The following is a 22,486-nucleotide window of genomic DNA, read 5'->3' on the forward strand; positions in this document are numbered from 1 at the left end:
TATATACACACACTATCCTCAAATACTGATAAATTATAGAACAATTCGAAATACGCAATATGCAATTAATAACAATGACTTTTAATGTGAGTGTAAAAGTAGCCCCAGGTGACCGTTTATGCAAAAAAGACTAGGCGCCCGTTCTCGGGTTGAAACTATTTTTAACACTTTTATCGGACGCGTTTGCGGGATTCGCGCTGCTTTTCGAGGAACGGACGGACGCAAGCGTCCTCTCGTTCGCCCGGCACGTAGTCGTAGATTTCGTTTTACGGAAAAGAGCGGGGCGACCGAGTGGGGCGCGCTAACGGCTGGTGACTGGCGGTGGCGACGGCGACCGGCCGGATGCCTTGTGCCGTGTGCGGGGATCCGATCCGCTTCAGTTGAACGAGGGGCACCGTAGTGTCGGGAACGCGTCCTCTTCACGTACACGCTCCGTTTTTGCGCGTGAAGGCCCTTCTTCCACTGCGTTCCTCCTGCGCCTTGCTGGGGCCCCGCACGCAGCTCGCGTCGGCGTCGCGGAGAATGAAAAAGTGAGTAGAATCTCGACGTTTTCTCGCGTGCTCCGGATACGACCGGCACGCGAATTCTCTGTGCGCGCAATTTCTGGCCGACGGCGGCGGAGGCGGAGGCGGAGGCGGAACAAAAACAGGACGGCGTGCGTACCGTCGCGTTGTCACGCGGATGGATCTACGTCTCTGCCGCACGCATATACGCACAGTGCCGTGATTGAGCAGAAGTGATTGGCTCCAGGCTCCAGAACTCGCTGGAGCACCACGGGGAGATCCACGTAGCGATCGCGCGCCGACGGCCAGGCGTCGATGCCGTCGATCAAGTTAGATACCATTTATCTTATTTACCCTACGGATCTCTCGGAACATCGGAAGGCGTATCTCGCGGGACGGGGGAACGCTACGCGTTGGAAATGAAGCAAAAACGTAGGCGCGTTGCGCAAGACGTAGCTCGGACTATCGGCGATCGTGGGTCGCCGGTAGACCGAGCTGACCGAGGCGCTAGATCTTCTTATAATTTGGCCGTCAAGCGAACTGCTCTGAATAAAGGCCAGGGTGATCCACTCGTCGTGTAAGCCGCAAGCGGCGTAAATTGCAAAGGTTTTAGGCCTCGAAAGGCGCAGGATACAAGGTACTGATGGTTAGACGATGCGGACGGTAACAGTCGCAATACTTTCAAAAAAATTTTCTACCGGACGAAACACGTCCGAACACGATCGAGCTCGCCAACCGACGCTGAGGCGCGTAGATAAGAGACGTGATGAGCGTGACGATACCGCGCTGCGAACCTCTCTTCGGTCTCTCCTTTCCTCGTCTTTTCGGATTCGATTGTCCGCGCGAGATGCGCGGGATGATGACGAGGAAGCGAGACGGGGTACCGGAGTTTGAGTTCCGCGATATCGTTCGCCGGACCGTGTAATAGAGCTTCATCCAGCTGGCGCGGCCCAGTTTTTGCCCGCGGCGCTCGACCGCGTTAGAACGTGACGCGGAAAGTGTAACGAGAGTCGCGTACGCGAAATTGGCGCGCCGGAGAGAGAATGTCAGCTTAAATTCAACCACGTTGTCGTAAATAAACAGCCTGGACAGCGCGATTACGTTGCAGGCTTTGACTCGCTAAAATCGTGGCTTTCACCGACGACGATCGACACAAACAAGCGCGCCCGCGGAGGCAATCCAGAATCCGAGGAGAGACGCGTCTCGACCACGCTTCCCTTACGGAAAAATACTAAATAATAAATTTCGACACCCACATGGTAGTTAAAAATAACAAAATATTTTAGCTCAAGGTATTGGTTTAAATTTTACTCTTTAACATTTAACCGTGTTGTGGAAAAAGCTACTGTATTTGCGAAAAAAGTACACGAAACTATAGTAAATGTTACAGTAGGTAATTGCTATAGTTTCGCGTGCTTTCTTTGTAACTGCAATAGCTTTTTTCACAACACTGTTAAATATTAACCCTATTCACTCCAATGTTTTTTCCGCCCCTTTAATCCTCCAACCATGCACTTTGGAGTCCCACGTGTTTTTTTATAATGTTAATAGCTTTGAAAAATTCTCCAAAAATTATTATAATATCTGTGTACCTTTGACTAAAAATCAATGTAAATAACATTTGGAAATCATTTATTTAAATATTTTTTTACAACATTTATATGTTGACAAACACATTACGACTCGTTTTATTTAAAAAATCATTTTTCCGGCATGGGGGGGGATTATCTCACGATAATTTTTTTTTTCACAAAAAAACGACTGTTAGGAACTCGTGGGGAAACACGAAAGTACATGGTTGGAGTGAATAGGGTTAAAGGATGAAATTTAAACCAATACTTTGAGTTAGATAACATTTTGCTACTTGTTACTTCAACTCCATTGGTTTAGTTAAACTAACGACATATATATATTTTTTTTAGTAGTGGCGATCTGTAGGAATGGTTAAAAATGACTCAAACTGAGTATAATTTGACCCTGCACAAATTTAACAATGAGATGGGTTATCTCCATTTCCCAAAACTCCTCGGGGCAGTCACGTTCCGTCACGTCAATTATTATTGTTGGACCGTTCCTACGGTGCTTCTGGAATGCCGAGGCTTTCTCTACGTCACGGATCGTCCGATCGTTCGACGCCACGAGTATACGAGGTTCCTATTCGTCAAGGGACGCTTATGAATGGAGCGGCTTTGCATTGCACGCCGCGGTGCGCGATCGTGCCTGCCGCGGAGTGCCGCGGAGCGGAGTCCTTGGGGCCGGGGCCCCGCGCGGTATGCAGATGCACGCCAAACCGCGATTATATATCCCGCGCGACGCGGAGAGGCTCGCTTTTACGCCGAGCTCTCCTCCGTCGACGGCGTATAAAAATTCGGTCGAGCGCTCCGGCTCCAACCGGTTTTTCTCTCGCTCCTTCTCGAAGGTCCGTTACCTCGGCCGTCCGTACAAATACTTACGCTCGGCTCTTACCTGAGCGTATTGGAGTGTAGACGCCGCAGACCTTGCCGGCCTTCCTCGCCGCACGGACAACGCCGTGTTGTCAACGCGTTGCGACAGATTGTTTGGCGCGAGACGAGCCTCTCGAGTCGTCGCGAGAGCTATTTTTGGTCCCGCGCCAGTAATCACTTCTATTTTTATCTTCGCGGTTTGTAGACGCTGAAATCCTTCCTCCGAAGCGAGAGAACCTCCCCGTCCGCGTCGGTTTCGCCCCCCGTTGCGCCGATTCGCGAATTTAATACAAGAAAAATTCAATAGGATATCGAACAACATGTTATCGCCGACGCGACGTTATCGCGAGCGATATTCTGACACCTCGATAAGACCAGCCGTCGCCGTCACAACAACAATAGCGATGTGCGCCGCAGGTGTTTCTGTTGTTTTTTTCCCGGGTACAAGAAAGAATTGCGATTTCCGCGTAAAACAAGCGCGAATTAAACTAATGAAGGCTCCCGCGATAAAACACAGGATGTGACGAGCGCGCATTCCTTCCTCGTTACACAGAGATCTCTAATTTGGCTAACGTCTTCGGTAACACACAGAGCTTCTCTGTACATTTTTTCCTTCTTTTAAAAGCTCGAGCGTTCCTCGAGCGTTTGAAGAGCGATGATAAGATAGGCCGTCATCAGCGAATTGGTCGTTGATCATCTCCTTCCGGTTACGCGCGCCAGCCTCTGTATGTGAGTCATGAATATTATTTTTCGTTATCTATACGCTCTAACGCCCTATGTTTATCCTGACCGAGACCACAACGCTCGCGCTGCTGCAGCATCCAAAACGATGATTCATTTACTCGATAGCCTTCCGACCAAGCTTTTGTTGCCTCGTGAATTAAAATCGCGCATCTCCCACGCGTTCCCGTGCGCGAATAATAATTGTACGCGAAGGTAGCGCGACGGGACAATAATGACGAAGTCGGAGACAAAGCGTACGTCCCACCGGCGCGTCGCGCGTCCCATTTACTCGAGCTTGGCCTATCTCGGCCTCCTCCGCCGACAGTGCGTGAATCGCGCGGAGAGAAACAGAACACGGAGTCGTGAAAGAGCCGCAAGCCGTCGCCACAAAGTGACGCTACGTCATATTGTCGAGGGAAAGAGGGAACGGACGGAGGGGGAGGGCGAGAGGGAAAGAGAATGACGAAGGCCGTGAGAGCGCGAGGGGGACGAATGGAGGCTGCGTACGCGGACAGAGAACGGAGTTTATTCTACCCGCATGTATGCCGTGCGGTTACAAACCGCGCGGCCGGATGAATGCAGGCGAGTGACTGTGAGGCGAGAATCGAAGGAGGGGCGGGGTCCCTCCGATCCGCTCCGATCCTATAGCGAGTACGGCGAACGTGAATGACGCCGAACGCGATACGAATGTTTATTTTTGAGGTCGCGATACCGCTTATTGTCAGATCGGAAAGAATATACTCAGCGCGTCGCTTTGCGCTACGAAAGAAGAAAAAAAGATCGCTTTTCCTCAGGCCGCTCGATAGGAATTCGATTCGCGATCGCGATCGCGATTCACCGCCGATGATTCATCGACTCGCTGGAACCCGGAAACGTCGCGCTTCGACGTTTAATTAGAATAATAATGGCGATCCTTGCCCCCGATGGGAAATTCACGCGGCGGGGAACGTCACCTGAATTCGCGCAATCGACGACGCGACGTCTCGCACGCGGCCTGAATTTCCGCCGCGCGAACGGGACTTCCGGTGATGCGAAAACGGTTTAAACGCACCGGGCACGGCATGTGACAACGCGAGTAATTAGGTGCCTACGCGTACGCGTGTCACACACGGTGACTGGATTTTCCGGGAATGACAACGCGGTACGGCAAGCCGCGCGTCGACTCTCCCGTCAAGGCCATTTTCACGTAAAACCACCAATTGCCGTTCTGTGTATCACCGACGCGCGACGTCGCGCGAAGTCTCGATTTCGCGGAACGCATTCTGCGTAATCCACTCAGACCGTCTTGTATATCGAGACCATCTTGTGCTCACGTGTCCCCCTCTCTTTGTCCAGCTGGCACGCTTGGTGCTCAGTACCTATTTGTCTAATTGAGGATCACGTTCAATGTCTAGAGTTTCTCTACCAAAGTTCGGACCCCGCGCGTAATTCGAGGAACTTCCATCCATTGTGCACTATTAAATAATAAAGAATGAAATTTGAACCAGGAGTTAAATACCATCTTGTTGTTTTTAACTACCAAGTGTGTCGAAATTTACTATTTTAACACAAAACAGTATTGTTTGAACTCCATTGTTTTAGTTAAATTATAACACATATTGAATAGGAACAGTGGCGGTCTGTAGGAATGTTTAAAAATGACTCCAATTGAATATAATTAAGTGCCTTTAACAGAATTTAACATTGTATTAAACTAAGTCAGTGCAATGGAGTTTAAACAATACTGCTTTCATGTTAAAATAGTAAATTTCGATGGCAGTTAAAAATAACAAAATGTTAATTAACTGTAAGTATTGATTTAAATTTTATCTTTTAATATTTAACAATGTAAGAATTTGAAATGACTCAAATAGAGGATAATTTGACATCACAAATTTAACAGTGTGTCAGCGTAATTCGAACTCATTCTTCTTCTTGACGTAAGACTCGCCGCTGTTTTATGCGCGCTTTGTCACGGTACGTTGTAACTTTGTTTCTTCGAATGACGTTTTTTCAAGCATCGACTGAATTAAATCAAAACGTAAACTCCGTGTATTGAATCGCTCGACTCTTCTAGACGGAGAGGGGTTCGCCGCTACAAGTGTAAAGGGTTGAACCAATCGATAATTGCGTAAACAGAATTACGAGCCTCTTCTTCCCTAATAACAATCCGAGCCAGCCGCGACGAACTTTCATGCAAATAATGCGTTTACCTCCGATACGGTAACTAGTCGAGATAAACGTTGGAAATTGCTGCTTAAGCATTTAGGTTTGAAGTTTGAATAGTTGATTTCACGATTTCACGATCGTGTTTCTAAGCCGACGCGAATTATGCGACGCGAAAGGACTGATGCCTCGATGAATCGGGTCATCCATAATCAATCATCGATGTACATACGATTTCGTGCATCTATTTGCGTTCCCGATTAGTCTGTCACAAACATGACACGCATGTTAGCCGTGCATTCCCCGTTGCTTTTATCATTATCAGCGCTCTGTACGTAGAAGCCAGGTCTTTCGGAAAGTAGGTCTTTGGATAATTTATCCTTCCTCGCGCCAAGGGCTGATGTGCCTCGGCACAGGGACGCGTGTACGTCACGCATGTGACTCTTCGTATTTCAAGATACAACCCGCACCTGTTTGACCGGCGTTACGTTTTGTGCGTGACTTTCACTGTTGCAATACTCCATTATTATTACGTAAGGAAGAGTCGCGAGGTTTATTCAACCGCGAAGGGTTGCAACGCACAGCCAGAGAGAAGCCCCCCTTCGTCGGAATACGAAACCGCAACTCGGACATGGCAAAAACTTGCGCGTTTATTCCTCGTCGACGTTGGCATTTTCAGAAACGATGATTCTCTCAAAAGTTAGAAACATTTTTACCGCTGAAGACTTAGTACAGTCGAAACATTCGGAATTAATTAATTAATGTTTTATGAATAAACTGGATTTTTAATTTTTACATTCTGTTGTTGCTCGTTTTGACCGATTATTCATATAGCTTTGCTTATATCGGATAACGTTAGTTTAATAGAAAAATTAACGATTTTTTACTTGGTTATCTTTTATTCAATTTAAATCCATAGCAATTAAACGAGACAGAGAACAATGTAAACAATTAAAAATACTGTGGTAAATATTCTTTTTTTTTGTTTGCAATATTAAAATTAAAACTAAACATATACATTTAATTGTATTTGTGATGCTTCGGTCGCAATTCGACGCGATAAAAAATTCCTTGCTATCAATATCCGTAGGATGCTCTCGGTATCGAGTTTTATTTCACGCTCGCATGATTAATAAGGCGTAACATGACTGCGTTGATAAAACGAATATACACGCGTATATACGATTGTTAAACATAACGTAAGAAGAAATCTCCGGTTACCATATGTATCACATTATCATGTTATCAAACAAAGCGCTCTATGTTTCTCGGAAAGAAAACTTTTGTTAATTATTAGCGCACATGTAATTAGCGAGAAATTGTGTGAGCATCTTCTGGCGCGTGCCCAAATAACTCCGGAAACGGAGAATTCACGCAGTTCGGCGATTCTTCCGCTTACGTTTCTCCCACGTTAGGATCGCAATCGCAACGCGACGAGTATACGTTACGTAACTCTCGCGTATTTTCGCGTTATTATCCTAATGTTAGAAAGTCGCGCCGCAGTCAAATTGTTTCTCGAGTGTGAACCGGCTGCCCCGCGACAAGCGTGTCCATCTTACGTGACTCGATCCCCCGTCTCCCCCTTCGACACCTGGATTCATTTCAGCGAAACGCGTTCGGATCCGCGACGATTCGTCGCTCCTTAAATCTGTCTAGATTATTTTTGTTATTTCTGTTTGCGCGATAACGTGTGCAACGAGTGGGTGCAACGGCAAACGGCAATGACGATTCAAGTCTGTGTGCGTAGATGGATTTATCTAATCTGCCAGCCATATCGGGCGCGCCAGCGACACGGTCTCTATCATTTGACGTCGCGCATCCTCATTAACTCCACGCTTGAGACGCGAGCGCGCGCGATTTCGCGATTGTTCCCTCAAACATCTCGCTGTACACACAGAAAAGTACATACTACCTGCAAGTAAATATTGCTTGTTCTAAGTATTTCATATATATCCGCAAATCTACCATAAAGTCATCACAAGCATCACATTTACTCAAAACATATTTTAAAGTACTTCAAACAAGAATATTTAATTAATACAAAAATTCGGTTTACTTACTATATACAGTCTACGGAAGAGAAGCATATACTTAAATATATAATATTCTTGAAAGAAGAATACATTCTTTTGAGCATAAAATGATGAGATTTTCTCAGACTTGTGCCAAGTATATCTTAAAAGTTAAAACTATGATTGAGAAAATATTCTTTGTTGAAGAAAACTATTGCTTGAAACAAATAAAATAATAAAATAAGTAATTGCTTTCCTTGGCGGTAGAATATTTTTCTATGTGTATTTATACGTATGACAAAGGTCCTTGCCAAGCGACCGCGTTCAGCGTTAATTGCACCGTGCGAACGGTGCTCATTGATACGTCGAGCCTTCGTGCACCAATCATACAATCGCGCCAAATAAGATATAACGACGGTATTATCAGTTGTACAAACGTTAGAATGCACGATTAGATAACACAAGGAGAAACTGATCCCTCCGCGGTTCATCGGCCGATTGTCAATATTATTCGACCTGAGACATTCAAATTGCCAAACGACGCCGAACCGTCCACTTCCGGTCGGGTGTACACCGTTAAATTCGTAGTGTCAAGTTAATCATTTTTAACTATTTTTGTAAGTCGCCACTGCTCCTACTCAATATGTCGTTAATTTAACTAAAACAATGTTAATTTAACTAAACCAGTGGAGTTGAAATAATAAATTACGACACACTACATGATAGTTAAAAATGACATAATGTTATCTAACTCAAGGTATTGGTTTAAATTTCGTTATTTAACAGCGTAAGCTAGTCGAGGCAGGTCTCGACTCAGCAGGAAGTTATCTAGATAATCGAGTCTGAGATGATGGAAAATGTTAGGCGGTCGCTGAGAGAGACACGTTCGAAATTCAACGCTTCTCGCAGAATTGGATGCAGAAGTGATTTTCACTTTCTCCGAAATTGTTAGCGGGAGCGAATTAATTCTGCGAATAAATATCAAGAATCGTTCTATATTGCGCGTTCTCTTCCTGGTCATATCTTTTTACGCAAAATCACGTTGTTTTCCTCGCGCGATGGTCGGTCGCTCGATAGCCGTCGCATCCTTTCAGGCCGATAGTTTGGTCCCGCATCCTTTGTTCGCGCGATCCCGAGATCCCGACTCGGAGGATGATGCACATCCCGCGGACGGAGAGAGTTCGATGCGGCGTTTTTATCGCGAACTCGCCCCACATCCTGTGACTCGATCGCGCCCGCACACTCGCCACAAAGTCCGTGAACTCTTTTCCTACGTAAACGGATTAATTCCCCCCTTCGGGGTCGCGCGAAGCCGAAGGGGTCGCTCCCCCTTCGGCCGGAACGAGCACACGGTAGAATTCGGTCGCACGAAAATGGCAGGACGAGGTCTCGAGCGTACTTAATCCCGTCGACGCCCCCGGTCGGCGGAATGTTCGAGGGTACAAACAAGTCTCTTTTATCTCGCGAGGGTTCTCTCCGCAAACGTTTCTTCTTTTCATATATATAGGGATACACGCAGGGATTTCGTGGAATTCATTTATTTATTTTTTGTAAAATTTCTAGGAAATCTACAAAAAACCGGGATATCGTTAAATGAATAAAAATACTTAATGTAAATATAATTTATAAATATAATTTTTATAATATATTTATAAATATATAAATTAATAAAAATTTCAACTTACAATTTCACTGACAGAATGTAAGATTTTGCGAAATCACTAGTAAGACCGTGTAATTTTTATTCATTCCATAATATCCCGATTTTTTTTGTGGATTCTCCAGGAATTTTGCAAGAAAGCGAATTACACGAAATTCTTGAAACTCGTCGACGAAGATTAGCATGTGCGAGCCGTCGCTCGTGAAGAGTTTCTTTCCTCGGGGAAAAAGGCGCCAGACTCGGCCGGACAGACAAATAAATAAGGAGAATATAAATAAAAGTATACGCATCGGCGCGAGAATCGCGTTTCATCATATCGTGCACCGTTATTTTAGACTCGTGCGATCGCTCGCGTCTAACAGCCGTCGTCCGCTGTTACGCGACTCGCCCCATTAGACGGGTTTCGCGAATTCACATACATACATGCGTATGTGAATGCACGCACACGATCGCCTCCGTTCCCGCGTGTGCGTGCGTCTCGTCTGGCTCCGAACAATCGCGTTACGTTCACCTCTGTCGCCGCGGTCTCGCTTACGAGAATGCCGTAACTGCTAACTCGGCGACACGAAAGTTACTCGCGCACGTTTGCTCGACGATAATTATCACGGCGCGACTCGCAAGGGATTCGCAGGAGCGAACCGTGTCTTTTAGCGTGTCTCTGAGAAAAATCGACTTCCCGGGCGCGTAACGCGCTCCAGAAATAAGTCACCGCGGCGCGAATGCATAATCCGGGCGGAATAATTACCCCGGAATAATAATCAGAGTGAAAATTTGAAAGCGTACGTTAATTATCGCGAGACGTGATGATACGCTGAATTAAAATCTGCATGGCTTTATTCCGTATACACTGATGTTAAATTCGTAATAGTGTTGAATTATACTCAATTTGAATTATTTTTAACCATTCTTATAGATCGTCCTTGCTATTTACAAAAACAACATGTCATTAATTTAACTAAACCAATGAAGTTAAAATAATACTAAAAGGAATTATGTTACGCTCGATGAAAGCAATAGCTAATATAAAAGTAAAAGATGATCAATTTTTGAGCAATAATAAAGGTGTTAAAAAATAAATGGTTAAAACAAATGATTTATTAAAAATTTGAAAGTTACAATAAGTTGTTTACGTTTCGAGCCATACTTGGGCTTCTTCAGAACGTCAAAAACAAACTAGAAATCACATTAAAAAGATAGAAATAAAATAATTAGATACAATCTAATGATAGGAGAAAAACCAAAATAAAATAATAAGTTTAGACACACATTGTAGTTAAAAGTAACAAAGTGTTATTTAACTCAAGGTATTGGTTTAAATTTTATTCTTTAATATTTAACAGTATAGAAACGAAAAGAAATGGAAATGAGAGAAGGGAGGAGGAGGTGGCGAAACACTATGCGCGCTAATAACGCGAGTTATTTTCACGTGGACGCGCGGTTTGCGGTCGAACGATTAGATTCTTCTTGGAGCATCGCTCTAATCGGTCTAACGTTACGGCACTTCCGGTCGCCGTTCAGCGAGCCGCCCGATTCGCAATGTGAATCATACGCGCGCGCGAGTCACGTCATGACAAAAACGTGAGGCGAACCGTATGTTCGACACGTGCGCAGCGTCTGATTCATGTACTTTACTCGATCGCGAGGCACAATTTCCGGTCGTAAGCACGCGATTGAAATTTCGCCGGGTGAAACGGCGCGCGGGCGGTTCGTGGAACCGTCGAATGCTCATCGACGAAAACCGCTGATGGTCGATATTCCGAGCGAAATCCGCGGCGATATCGACACGCGTCCTCGTTCGACGAAATTACATCCCATTTGCACTGCTCTCGATAGAAAATTTCCCTGTTGCGATATCGCGCTGCGTACCGGGGAGGCATGAGCGATGATTATGCGGTAGGCATTTTTCACGCGATATCAGATTGGTGGAACGCGCAAATCGATATTTAACGCTGTGGCATCTTATTCGAATGATGGAATCTTTATTGCCACGTTGCCCGCTTGACGAACTTTTGTATGTCTTTGTAGAATTTTTATTATTATGATGATAAAATGTTGCTTAAGGAGTTTTGTAAGGAGAATCAGAAATGTTAACAATTGCACAAAATTTAAAACATAAACGCTCCTGTCTAAATAATGTGTATTTTTTTTAGATTTTTTCACCGGTTAGTTTTTGAGAACATTTATATTATAATACAGTTTAAGATTTTTTAATAAGAGTTCTCTAATAAGCTACAGACTTGATGCTACATTAATTAACAACGAAAATGACTACTAAAAATGTTAAGATACCTCCAAAGATAAAAAAATTTAATCACATAGTTTTCTTGCACCGTGGCAGAATTGCAGTAATAAATCTATATATTAAAACGTGCATGTAATAGAAATTTACTTAAACAGGACAACGAAAACTCAGCACCAAGTAGATAAACTTCTTTTATCATCGTATCTCAAGTACATACGTTGGCTTTAAGTGTTTTTTTTTGTCTAAAATACACATAGATAATTACGCGATAAAGCTTTTACCGTGACATTAAAAAATCCTGAACTTTGTTATAAATGTTCTTAAAAATTAACCGGTGAAAAAAATCTAAAAGAAATACACACATGCTGACATTATTCATGAAGAAGCTTATGTTTTAAATTTTATGCAATTCTTGCTAAATTATACATCATAAATAGCGCACTTTACATTATTATCTAACTACTAATATTATTTAAAATTGTATATTGGATGGCGTTTGTCTTTCGTTTGAAAAATTAGATAGCACTGATCGCCATCACATAGCGATCAACGCATTAAATTAACAACAGCATAGAACCCGATAACGCGTTCAACGGAAACTCGACTCGACGCGCGAGCTTATTTAGCATCGAATCAAGATCGGCAAGCTGACGCCGCGTCGTGCGGCAAGTGGCTCGCTGTGATTCATTACGGACGGTGCAGAGTGTAAAGTCGAGCATGTACAATGTACACGATACAATATAAGTTTCCTCTGGAGCGATTAAAAGTCGCGTTGTAAGGTCCAGTAAAATGCGCAGCGTTTCTAACTGCAAAACTCCGCATAGCGACTACTAGTGCGAGTAATCGCGTGTATACGTATATTCGTGCAAACACTTTGCAGTCGTACGTAATTCGCGAGGTAAATCGCGTTGCGACACACACGCTAGCACGCGTCAACACGACACATTTTACTTTCAGATCTGTAGACGGACGGACCGTCCTGCTTTTCGGGCGCTGAGAGAACGGCTGCGATCCGCGGCGTGCCGTGCAGAAGAAACGTTATAGAGATTAATCGCGAGGCTAACGCGATGGGAGGGCGATAGCGCTCACCAAGTTCACCAAAGTTGTATCGATCAGCCGGAATGGGGTCTGCAGTGTGGTGGCTGATCGTGGCCGTCGTCGCGATAATCTCGACGGGGGAAGCCCTTGAGGGACCGAACATATGCACTCGGCAGGATACGTAAGTATTCAGGAATTCGGGAATCGAATTTTTAATAATTTGTCACGAATTTGCAACACCTGTTCACTTATGAAATAATGTATGTCATATGTTATTTTAGATATACGATAACGGTGAAAGTGTCCGAGCAGAAACCGTACACCATACGGGAGAACACGTGGTGCTTGAGCTTCCCACCGAGATGTTCCAAATACAAAGTCGTCTACAGAACAGTCTACAAGGAACAGGTTCGTTATCTAATCTACAAAGTACTTTCTAATTTTACGGAGAGGTTTGATCTAGATTTTTGTTTCCCGTTCGCTATCGCGGAGCGACAGCAAGCTCGGAAAAGAAAGCTGCGGAGAAACGGTTATCGGTGGAACGGCACGAATTACGGATTCGTAACTGCGCGTTTTCTTGCAGGAATTGACGAAACAAAGGCCCGTGGAAGAATGCTGCAAAGGCTACACGGAGACCACGAGCGGCGACCGTTGCATTCCAGTCTGCTCCGAGGATTGTCGCCACGGTACTTGCATCGCGCCCGACATCTGCAAATGCGAATCGGGATACGGCGGCCCGTTATGCGACTTCAGTGAGTACAGCGATCATTTTTCTACTAACGATAACGGCGGGACACGCATTCCAGCAATACCTGCTGACTCGAGTACTCTTTTATTGCGCGTACGCTTCATTTGCGACGCAACAGCCCGACATGAATAACAACGTGTCAGAATAACACGTACAAAGATAACGAACATATGAAATAACGAACTATTACTAAAGATGTTGTATGTAATTTAGCGATAATGAGACTTTGCGTTCAGAACAAGGAATTAAGAATACGTAATCGCGAGTCACGTTTAACGTAAATACATTTTTATTGCGTTTAAAGTTACGTTGGGTTTTCCTGGAATAACTACGTCCAAGAATTATTTTTAAAAATTGATGAAAGAAATACACGGTGACTTCTTGCGCCGACGAGGATAAAAAGTTCATTTAAGCGGCATGTACACGAGATTATTTTTAACTCTCATATGAACAGGGTGCCCGTTGGGTAAATGGGGCAGAGATTGCGAGATAGATTGCAAGTGCCAGAACGGTGCCACGTGCGATCCATTCGACGGCAAGTGCATGTGTACCAGAGGCTGGACCGGCGTGTACTGCGATCAAAAGTGTTCTTCCAACCGCTACGGGCAAGATTGCGTCGAGGAGTGCCGTTGCAGAAACGGTGGAAGCTGCCATCATATCTCCGGCGAATGTCATTGCGCTCCCGGTTACACCGGACCACTGTGAGTTGCAAATTTCATTGTAGACCACCGCAAATATTTATTGAAGAATCTTGTTCACATTACCGCTCAGAAATATCTGTCCACATCTGTCTACACACTCTATATAGTTAATAAGACTTGTGTCGATCGTCGACAATCATTATGATGACTGCTGTTGTGTTGCACAGATGCGACGACTTGTGTCCGAGGGGAAAACACGGCGACGAATGCAAGTCGGAGTGCCGTTGTCAGAACGGTGGATCCTGCAACCCCCAGACTGGCGAATGCTACTGCACATCCGGCTGGACGGTAGGCGAGATTTTGCGCAATCGAATACGAAGTGTATCTCGCGACGCACACGTTTACAATTCTACATTTACAAATGTAATATTTGTCACAGGGTTCAGTCTGTGCGAATCGGTGTCCGGAGGATTTTTGGGGGAAGAACTGTAGTCGGACCTGCGACTGCTATAACGAAGCCGGCTGCAATCACGTTACGGGCGAGTGTCAATGCAAACCGGGTTTCTATAGCGATAAAGTACGTTAACGCTGATTATTCTGACTAATTATATTAATGCATTTTTTAAATCAAAATAATTTATATCTTATTTTTTCATCAACAGTGTCTGAAGATCTGTCCCGAGGGCACGTTTGGACTGAATTGTACAAACAATTGCACCTGTGAAAATGATGCTACGTGCGATCCTAGTAACGGTACCTGTGTATGTGGTCCAGGTTGGAAGGGTAAAACGTGCAATCAACGAGCCTGCGAGGACGGGTTGTACGGTTCCAATTGTGCAAAGGTGAGTTGCGACTTCTTGGAAAGCTACTCTTAAAAATTTACACGATGTCGTCTCTCACTAACTGTAAATTAAACTTAATTCGCAGGTTTGCGAATGCGAGAAAACCAATACGGAGCTATGTCATCCGTGGACCGGACAATGTTCCTGCAAAATGGGATGGGACGGCGAAACCTGCGCCAGGCCGTGTCCCTTCTACACGTTCGGCAAGGGTTGTGAGCATCGTTGTAACTGCAAAAACAACGCGCAATGTTCGCCCATCGATGGCACTTGCATTTGCGCGGCCGGATATCGTGGAAAGGATTGCGGCGAGTTGTGCCCCGCGAACACGTTTGGGGAGGACTGCGCGCAGAAGTGCGCCTGTAAGAATGGAGCCAGCTGCTCGCCTGAGAACGGACGCTGCAACTGTACGGCTGGTAAGCGCGGTTTTACGCAACTCGGATGATCACATTCGATGGCTTGTAATTATAAACTCATTTAGAGGATTTTAGATGCATTTATAGTTACGGAAAAGAATTAAATCACAGAAGAAATAGTCAATGTTAGCAATAGTATGAAACTTTTAGGTTTAAATGTTTGTTCGTTCTTAATTATATTGTCTCTTGTCAATATTATTTCAAAATTATTCTGCATAACATTTTTGCATGGTATCAGAGAGCTTCATTTAATATTTTTCATACTCATTTTCATTGCTTGTCTGTAGAACTTACCATACTTTACTTTGTTAGTGGGATTACTAGTTACGTAGTAGAATTATTTATTAAAGTCTTGCTATGTATTTCCGATGGAGAAGACATTCGACATCGGTAAATACGACACAGAATATACGTATCTCTGACATTTTACCAGGATGGGTCGGTGTTTTGTGCGACCGTCCGTGCGACGACAAGACCTACGGCAAGGATTGCGAAGGCAAATGCAGCTGCTTTAACAATGCGGCCTGCAACCCGCAAAATGGTAAGGTATTTGAGTAGTGACTCTTCCGGTTTGAGTCTTCGCGATGGACCAGTAAAATTTTACATCGATATCATTAAAAAAGAACATGTACAAAGAAATACGCGAATTCCTATCTTTAACCGCTCTCTTAGCACTTGCACCCAGAACACGCGTTATTTTATCTAAACACACGCAGGCACGTGCACGTGTGCGGCTGGTTTCACCGGCACACTGTGTCAGGATCGTTGTAAAAAGGGCTTCTTTGGAAACGGATGCAATCAGAGTTGCGACTGTGTCGAGGAGAATACCGTGGACTGTGACTCCGCTACCGGGTACTGCAACTGCAAGCCAGAATGGCGAGGTTTGTTGAATTTTTTACCACGTCCGCGCGCGCGCGGTCACCAATCAAAAACTTTGCACGTCGAGATAATCAACATCTTACGTCATTCTTGAAAAAAAAAATTATAGTTAAAAACGATTGTGAAGATTATTCATAAACGTAGCTGTGTCATACATATTACGAGTTTAACAATAGAGATATAAAGAGTAAAAAGAAGTAATAGTGTAGAAAAAGCTGCTCTTAATGGTAGTTAACAAAGAGTCGTTTCTCGAGACGGGTTTGCTTTAACGTCAAAACAGGAATACGATGCGAAACAAAGTGCCCGGAGGGTCTTTACGGCGAGGATTGTCACTCGCATTGCGAATGCATGAACAATAGTTCGTGTGATCCCACGACAGGAAGTTGCGTCTGCGCCAGGGGTTGGGAGGGCCCTGATTGCTCGCAACCCTGCAAGGAAGGATGGTACGGGCTGGGATGCAGAGAGAAGTGCCCGGCGAAAGTTAACGGTAAAGAAGATGCAATATCCAAGATTTAAATGCATGACATATTGTTTGAGTGTAACACATTTAATTCGCATGCTTTTTGAACCGATTAATTATGTTTCGTAGGCAACATAAGATAAATGTATTATCACATCTTGTAGCAGATTGCGTTATGTTTAATATCTTAATCCTGATTTTAATATTATTCTTACAATTGTCATATATCTCAATAATCTTCTATTGTTCCGATGCGTAAATCGGAATGCTCGGTCAGTCTCTCTCAAGGCACATATCGTTACGTAAGTTCGCCCATCCGTCGCGACATATATACACTTCGATATATTACAACCTGAAAGGAATAAAAGAGAAGAAATTGGATTAAATTGTAAGATCAATTCTCCCGCTTACACATTGTAACATTCGCAGATATAGATAGCACATGCTTGGATGTGGGTTTTCTTTTATGTAATTTGCGGTATAACTAACAGAATTCTAAATTAATAAATAGTTTGACCTCTGATTGCACAAACGCTAACACTCCAGTTCGCTCTGTATTACCAAAAGCTTTTATTGTCGGGCGCTTCATTGAGTGATTTTATTAATCATTATAGTTTATCTGTCTTACATACATTCAATTAATGCGAACATTATGAAAAGGATAATAATTACAAAGGACGTGTCGTACACTGAAAAATTAAAATAGGCGATAAAATTTTGCTATAGAAATTCCTCTACGTTATTGTACGTTGTGGTAAAATTCTTCAGTATTCTCGTTTTTTTCCTCAGAAAATCTGACTTGCAATCACGTTACCGGCCAGTACGTTTGCCGTCCGGGATACCTGGGTCTCACCTGCGAACATCCGTGTCCGCCCAATCGTTACGGGCTAAACTGCGCGAATCACTGTCACTGTAAGAACGGCGGGGAATGTCATCACGTAACAGGCAAGTTGAAAGCTGACGAAAAATTTTACGGAGATATACAATAATCTTCTGAATACAACTATTTGAAATTCTTGTATTACCGAGGTGTATTTTCTAATCAGGTGTATGCCAATGCCGACCTGGCTGGCAAGGCGAGTACTGTCAAACACCCTGCGCGGAGGGTACGTACGGCGTTAATTGTACACAACATTGCAAGTGTCAGAACGGCGGTAAATGCAGATCTAACGATGGCCATTGTCGATGTTCGCCAGGCTGGACCGGGACCAGTTGTAACGAAAGTAGGTTTAAATAAAAGCCGTAGACTGTTACGACCAGTAAAGAATGATGTACCAAACGATGCTATATATTGATAAATTATATTTAAATGCAACGCTTGCCGATTGCAGTTTGTCCCGAGGGATACTACGGTGATCATTGTATGGAGCCTTGCGAATGTAAAAATGACTTCTTCACGTGCCATCCAGCCGAGGGTTGTATTTGCAGGCATGGATATGCAGGTACGTAAAGTACACCCTTAAAGAAGTAGGTAATCCTGCAAGAATTGAAGTTTCTTAAAGTGACTGAGAAATTACTCTTAGGTGAGAATTGCGACGAACAACTGTTCTCCCGCAATATCCAAGAGAAGGACGACGGAGGATATGGGCACATTGTCGGAGTCGTATTTGCGACTTTTGTTATAATAGGTGTTTTGTTAGCTGCATGGATGTACCATCGGCGCAGAGTGGCTGATCTCAAGAGTGAGATAGCTCAAGTGCAATACACGGCTGAGCCTGTATCTCCGCCAGGTAAATTAAGCATTTCCTATCCCTGATCGAAAGTTTATTTATCGGAGACAATCATCGAAGAGCTTGATCTTCGAGCAGTGAAATCTAAAATATTACTTTTGCCGTAGAACGAAATCAATTCGACAATCCGGTGTATGCATATCAAGGTTCCTCGAAGTTCGACGATGGCACTACTACATTGCTGAACAACTTCCAGTTCCGGAATAATTTCCACAAGAACATAAACACCGAGAAAGCTAAATTTGGCCTAAATAGCTGTACCGACGACGAAGACGATTGTAAAGGTATAGCATGTTTATTAACGACACAATAAAGAAAATTTTGCAGGACTATTACATCAATTTATATGTTACAACTTAGGAGCGTACGGATTGGAATACGACCTGAAGAACAGGGACGCCGATATGGGAAATCCAAACTTAAACGTGTATCATAGCATCGACGAGATGGACGGCAAGAAAGTCGAGCACGTCTACGATGAGATCAAGCAGAACAACGAGTCGGAATATGACGAGTTGAATCAGCCGCGGCCGGTCAGTTGGAATATAAAGCCACAATCGAGTCGGACAGCCAATGGCTTCCTGCCTAAATTACGCGACAGTCCGGGACCTAGCAAAGCGATAGACAAGGATCCGGAATTAGGTGAAACCTAAAAAATCCACACAGCGTTCCTCGTTTCTAACTGCCCAGATTTGAAGTAGAATGAACTTTATTTACGTTCGGTCGGAAGACTGTCCGCTTTCTGTAAGGAGCAAGTCTGTGGTATTACTTTTACCATTTAAGCAAATTTCTTGAGTAAGTCTTCACAACATAATTACGGATAATTATGAAACTCTAATTTCATAAAAATTATGTTGTATATTTTATATATAAAATCTATTTGCGCACTTCTCGTGTCTATATTTGGCAAAGTACGGCAGTATTACGAAAATATTATTTCGTATGCGAGACAAGAAAAATGTAAAACAAAAAATATTTTCTGGCATGCTCTTCTTTAATATTTAGATTTTACTTGAGATATTATCGATCTCTCTCATTTTCTCATTCGCCACGGATCATTGCAATGAGAAAATGAACGTTTCTGTATATATAAACATATTCTTTTTAAGTATAATTTTAATTAAATTATTAAATATCTATTTGATATACGTGCATATGTTGCCAAAACGGGCATAAGTAGTTTAAGAAGCTGGCAATGATAAACAGGTGATAAATCAAATCATGTGAATAGAGTTTGTCAATAGACAAAGATTAATATTGTGGAAGATCGTTTATATATCTACATTTTTTTAATTCATTTGTCGAAACGGTTATATCAATATTGCAGTGGTTATAAAGACATTTAAAAGAATTCTACTAATTGTTGATCAATTTATAATTTAGTACATTAAATAAAGATGCGATCTTATTTACAGTGAACGAATGCAATAAATGCAATAAATTAGGTAACATATTGCATTAAAATATTATGTAAAAATTAGGCGATTACTATGAACGTGGCGTATTCTCACGTATGCGAGAGAAAAGTAGACAGGCTTAATTTTCACCATTTATACTCTACTTAGTTGTAACACGATAATTGATTATCAGTTAGATATATTCAGAAGACGTGCATGTAAATTTTAAATGCCCATTTTTTTACGTTTCCTTTTTCAAGGAAAAATAGTGTGCAAGGTGTCATGGGGTATGTCGTTCATTCCGTTTATCTTGCAATCATCTTGTGATATAATTCTATCTATTTTGATAAATCTAAATGAAAAGCATATTAGTCTATACCGGTAACGTATAATTGATATTTAGATTGAGAAATACGATCGTGTGTATTCTAAGCAGATAAAAACATTTGCAGGATAAATACAAGTAATAGAACAAATTTGTCTGTAAAGTAAGATAGTGATCAGTGTGATAATACCGTGATGTGCATTGTTTACATGTCAACGATTAAGAAAGATATTTTAATAAAGGTTCACGAGACATTTTATTGTGGTCATACGTAGACAATCGTATAATGTAAAAACACTTGTTCTACTGCTCCTCCATCAAGTTATAATTTAAGGAAAGTAAAGTCCGGTACTTTTTTTGTTGCGTGCGATATTGCCTTACATTCTCGACCATCTAAGGTCTGTCATGTAATTCACGAATCGACGTATGGCGTGAAGGATTAAAAAATCACGTATTCTGGTTATACAGTTCGCATTACACGGAGCACACGTACCTATTCTTAAGATTACTTCGTAGGAACCTTTCTTACCATTTGGAATCAATCATCGCCAGTTTTAATCATCGATATTAACGCCTTGTAAATATTTCTGCGACGGATCGCGGCGCATTGTTTTTGTAATGATTTTTGTTAGTCCTCTCTCAGCCTCCGTGCTCGTATGATTTCCCAAATGGGCGGCACGATCCAGTAGCATCCGCCGAGAAACTGCAGCAACGCGACCGCACGAAGACACGCGTTCTCCTCTGCGATTGTAAATTTGAAAACAAATCTTTAGATTATGAGTTTATCTTTGTTACTGTCGTACCCGCGGCGCATCACGCGTACCGAAGAAGCGAAATTTATAAATCTCTGTAAAATTGTAAGAGGAAAGAATAAATAAATAAAAAATCGATGTTACAAAGATACATACTGTGCACGAAGCAGAAGACCAGCACGTCCAGTCCGACGATAATGGAGAACAATCTATGCGAACGATGTGCGATTTGATTCTCCAGTACGTCGCGACGTCCTCGTCCGGTTCCTGATACGCGTATAGATGCTGTTCACCTCGCTAAACAAAGGCTGCACGACATTCCTGTCCCGTTTGTCGCCGTTATCCCGCCGATCCGACTCCGACTCTCTATCCGGGGATGTTCTGATGTCCAATTCGTTATCCTCGTCGGTCAGAAGCAACCAGTTGACGCAAGATTACGCAGCGTTAAGATATAGATTCTTTAAGCTAAATTTCAGAATGACCATTCTGCTTTATAATTAGAGGTCAACGCGAAAGTTTTAGAAATGGGGCGAGAATGTTACCTGCCCGCCGTTATTTGTAAAAAGATGCTCGCTGCGGAGCTGGAAAGCGCAAGGTCAGAGATCCTGAATCAGGATGCCGACGACAGTCTCATCCTGAAGCCTTCGACTGGTTCACCGAACGCCGAGCAACGGCATTCGACGCTACCTCTTTCTCGTTGGCTAGCATGGCATTATGCAAAAGCATTCTAAAGCTCTTTATCGTCTCATTTGAACCGAAAGAGCATGCTTCGCATTAAAGGACACACAACAATGTTAAAATAAATATATTTGTCGAGATTCATCCATCGTTCATCGCATTTCGGAGCTTCTACCTTTCCGAGCGGCGTCTAACGACATTCGGCGTCGAATCTCTTTCTCGTTCGCTAGTATTATATGCAACAGCATTTTAAAATTCTTTTTCGTCTAATTTTATTTGAAAAAGCATGCTTTGACTTAAAAAAGCATTTATCAATGTAACATTATGGCACATTTTTTAACAATTGTTTAATTCCATACTCTGATTTAGAAAACTCCGTTCTTCTCACCAATTACATTTATTCAGTAACGTTTCGAAACTTTTTATTTTTAAATTTTTGATAAGCGTGCCATTTATTAGCACTAACATTGTAATGTTAACATTTTCTTTGTATTTTGACTAACATAAATCCGATAATTACTATAAGATATTATGTATGTATATAGATATTTCAAATAAATAAAAATGCAAATTGTTCGTATACTAACGAAACTGATTAATTGGGCGAAAGTTGTCTTGCGTATAAAATAGTACTTGCAATATTTAATTTGTGTTAATTAATATAACAGGTTGTATACTAATATTTAAAGAATACTTCGTTATTTGAAGAAAACATGCTCATATATTACAGTTGATCCTAATTTGTTATATTGCTAATCTTGCAAAATATGTTGCTACATTTTGCGTGCGTATGCATTCTTATACATACATAACGCTATGCACTTGTTAGCATAAGATACTAACGTGTCTCTTGA

At 42.8% G+C, this 22,486-nt stretch overlaps 1 protein-coding gene across 3 annotated transcripts; it reads left to right on the forward strand.

Moving 5' to 3' along the window:
- Positions 1–316: 316 nt before the first annotated feature.
- On the forward strand, positions 317–21,105 carry LOC139812650 (uncharacterized). 3 transcript variants are annotated; one of them, XM_071777639.1, is made up of 18 exons: positions 319–530; positions 12,687–12,948; positions 13,049–13,175; positions 13,351–13,519; positions 13,970–14,216; positions 14,384–14,504; positions 14,596–14,733; positions 14,819–14,998; positions 15,084–15,411; positions 15,845–15,952; positions 16,128–16,292; positions 16,571–16,777; positions 17,540–17,695; positions 17,797–17,973; positions 18,082–18,192; positions 18,274–18,480; positions 18,588–18,764; positions 18,841–21,105. In XM_071777639.1, exons 2-18 carry the CDS (start codon positions 12,851–12,853, stop codon positions 19,131–19,133), a joined length of 3,009 nt encoding a protein of 1,002 aa, XP_071633740.1. In that variant the 5' UTR covers positions 319–530; positions 12,687–12,850; the 3' UTR covers positions 19,134–21,105. The 3 variants fall into 3 exon arrangements, with proteins under 3 accessions (XP_071633743.1, XP_071633740.1, XP_071633742.1); XM_071777641.1 differs by lacking the exon at positions 319–530 and adding an exon at positions 566–832; XM_071777642.1 differs by lacking the exons at positions 15,845–15,952; positions 16,128–16,292; positions 16,571–16,777 and having other exon boundaries at positions 317–530.
- The last annotated feature ends 1,381 nt before the right edge of the window (positions 21,106–22,486 follow it).

Source organism: Temnothorax longispinosus, chromosome 5, assembly GCF_030848805.1.
Source record: "Temnothorax longispinosus isolate EJ_2023e chromosome 5, Tlon_JGU_v1, whole genome shotgun sequence".
Taxonomy (NCBI): domain Eukaryota; kingdom Metazoa; phylum Arthropoda; class Insecta; order Hymenoptera; family Formicidae; genus Temnothorax; species Temnothorax longispinosus.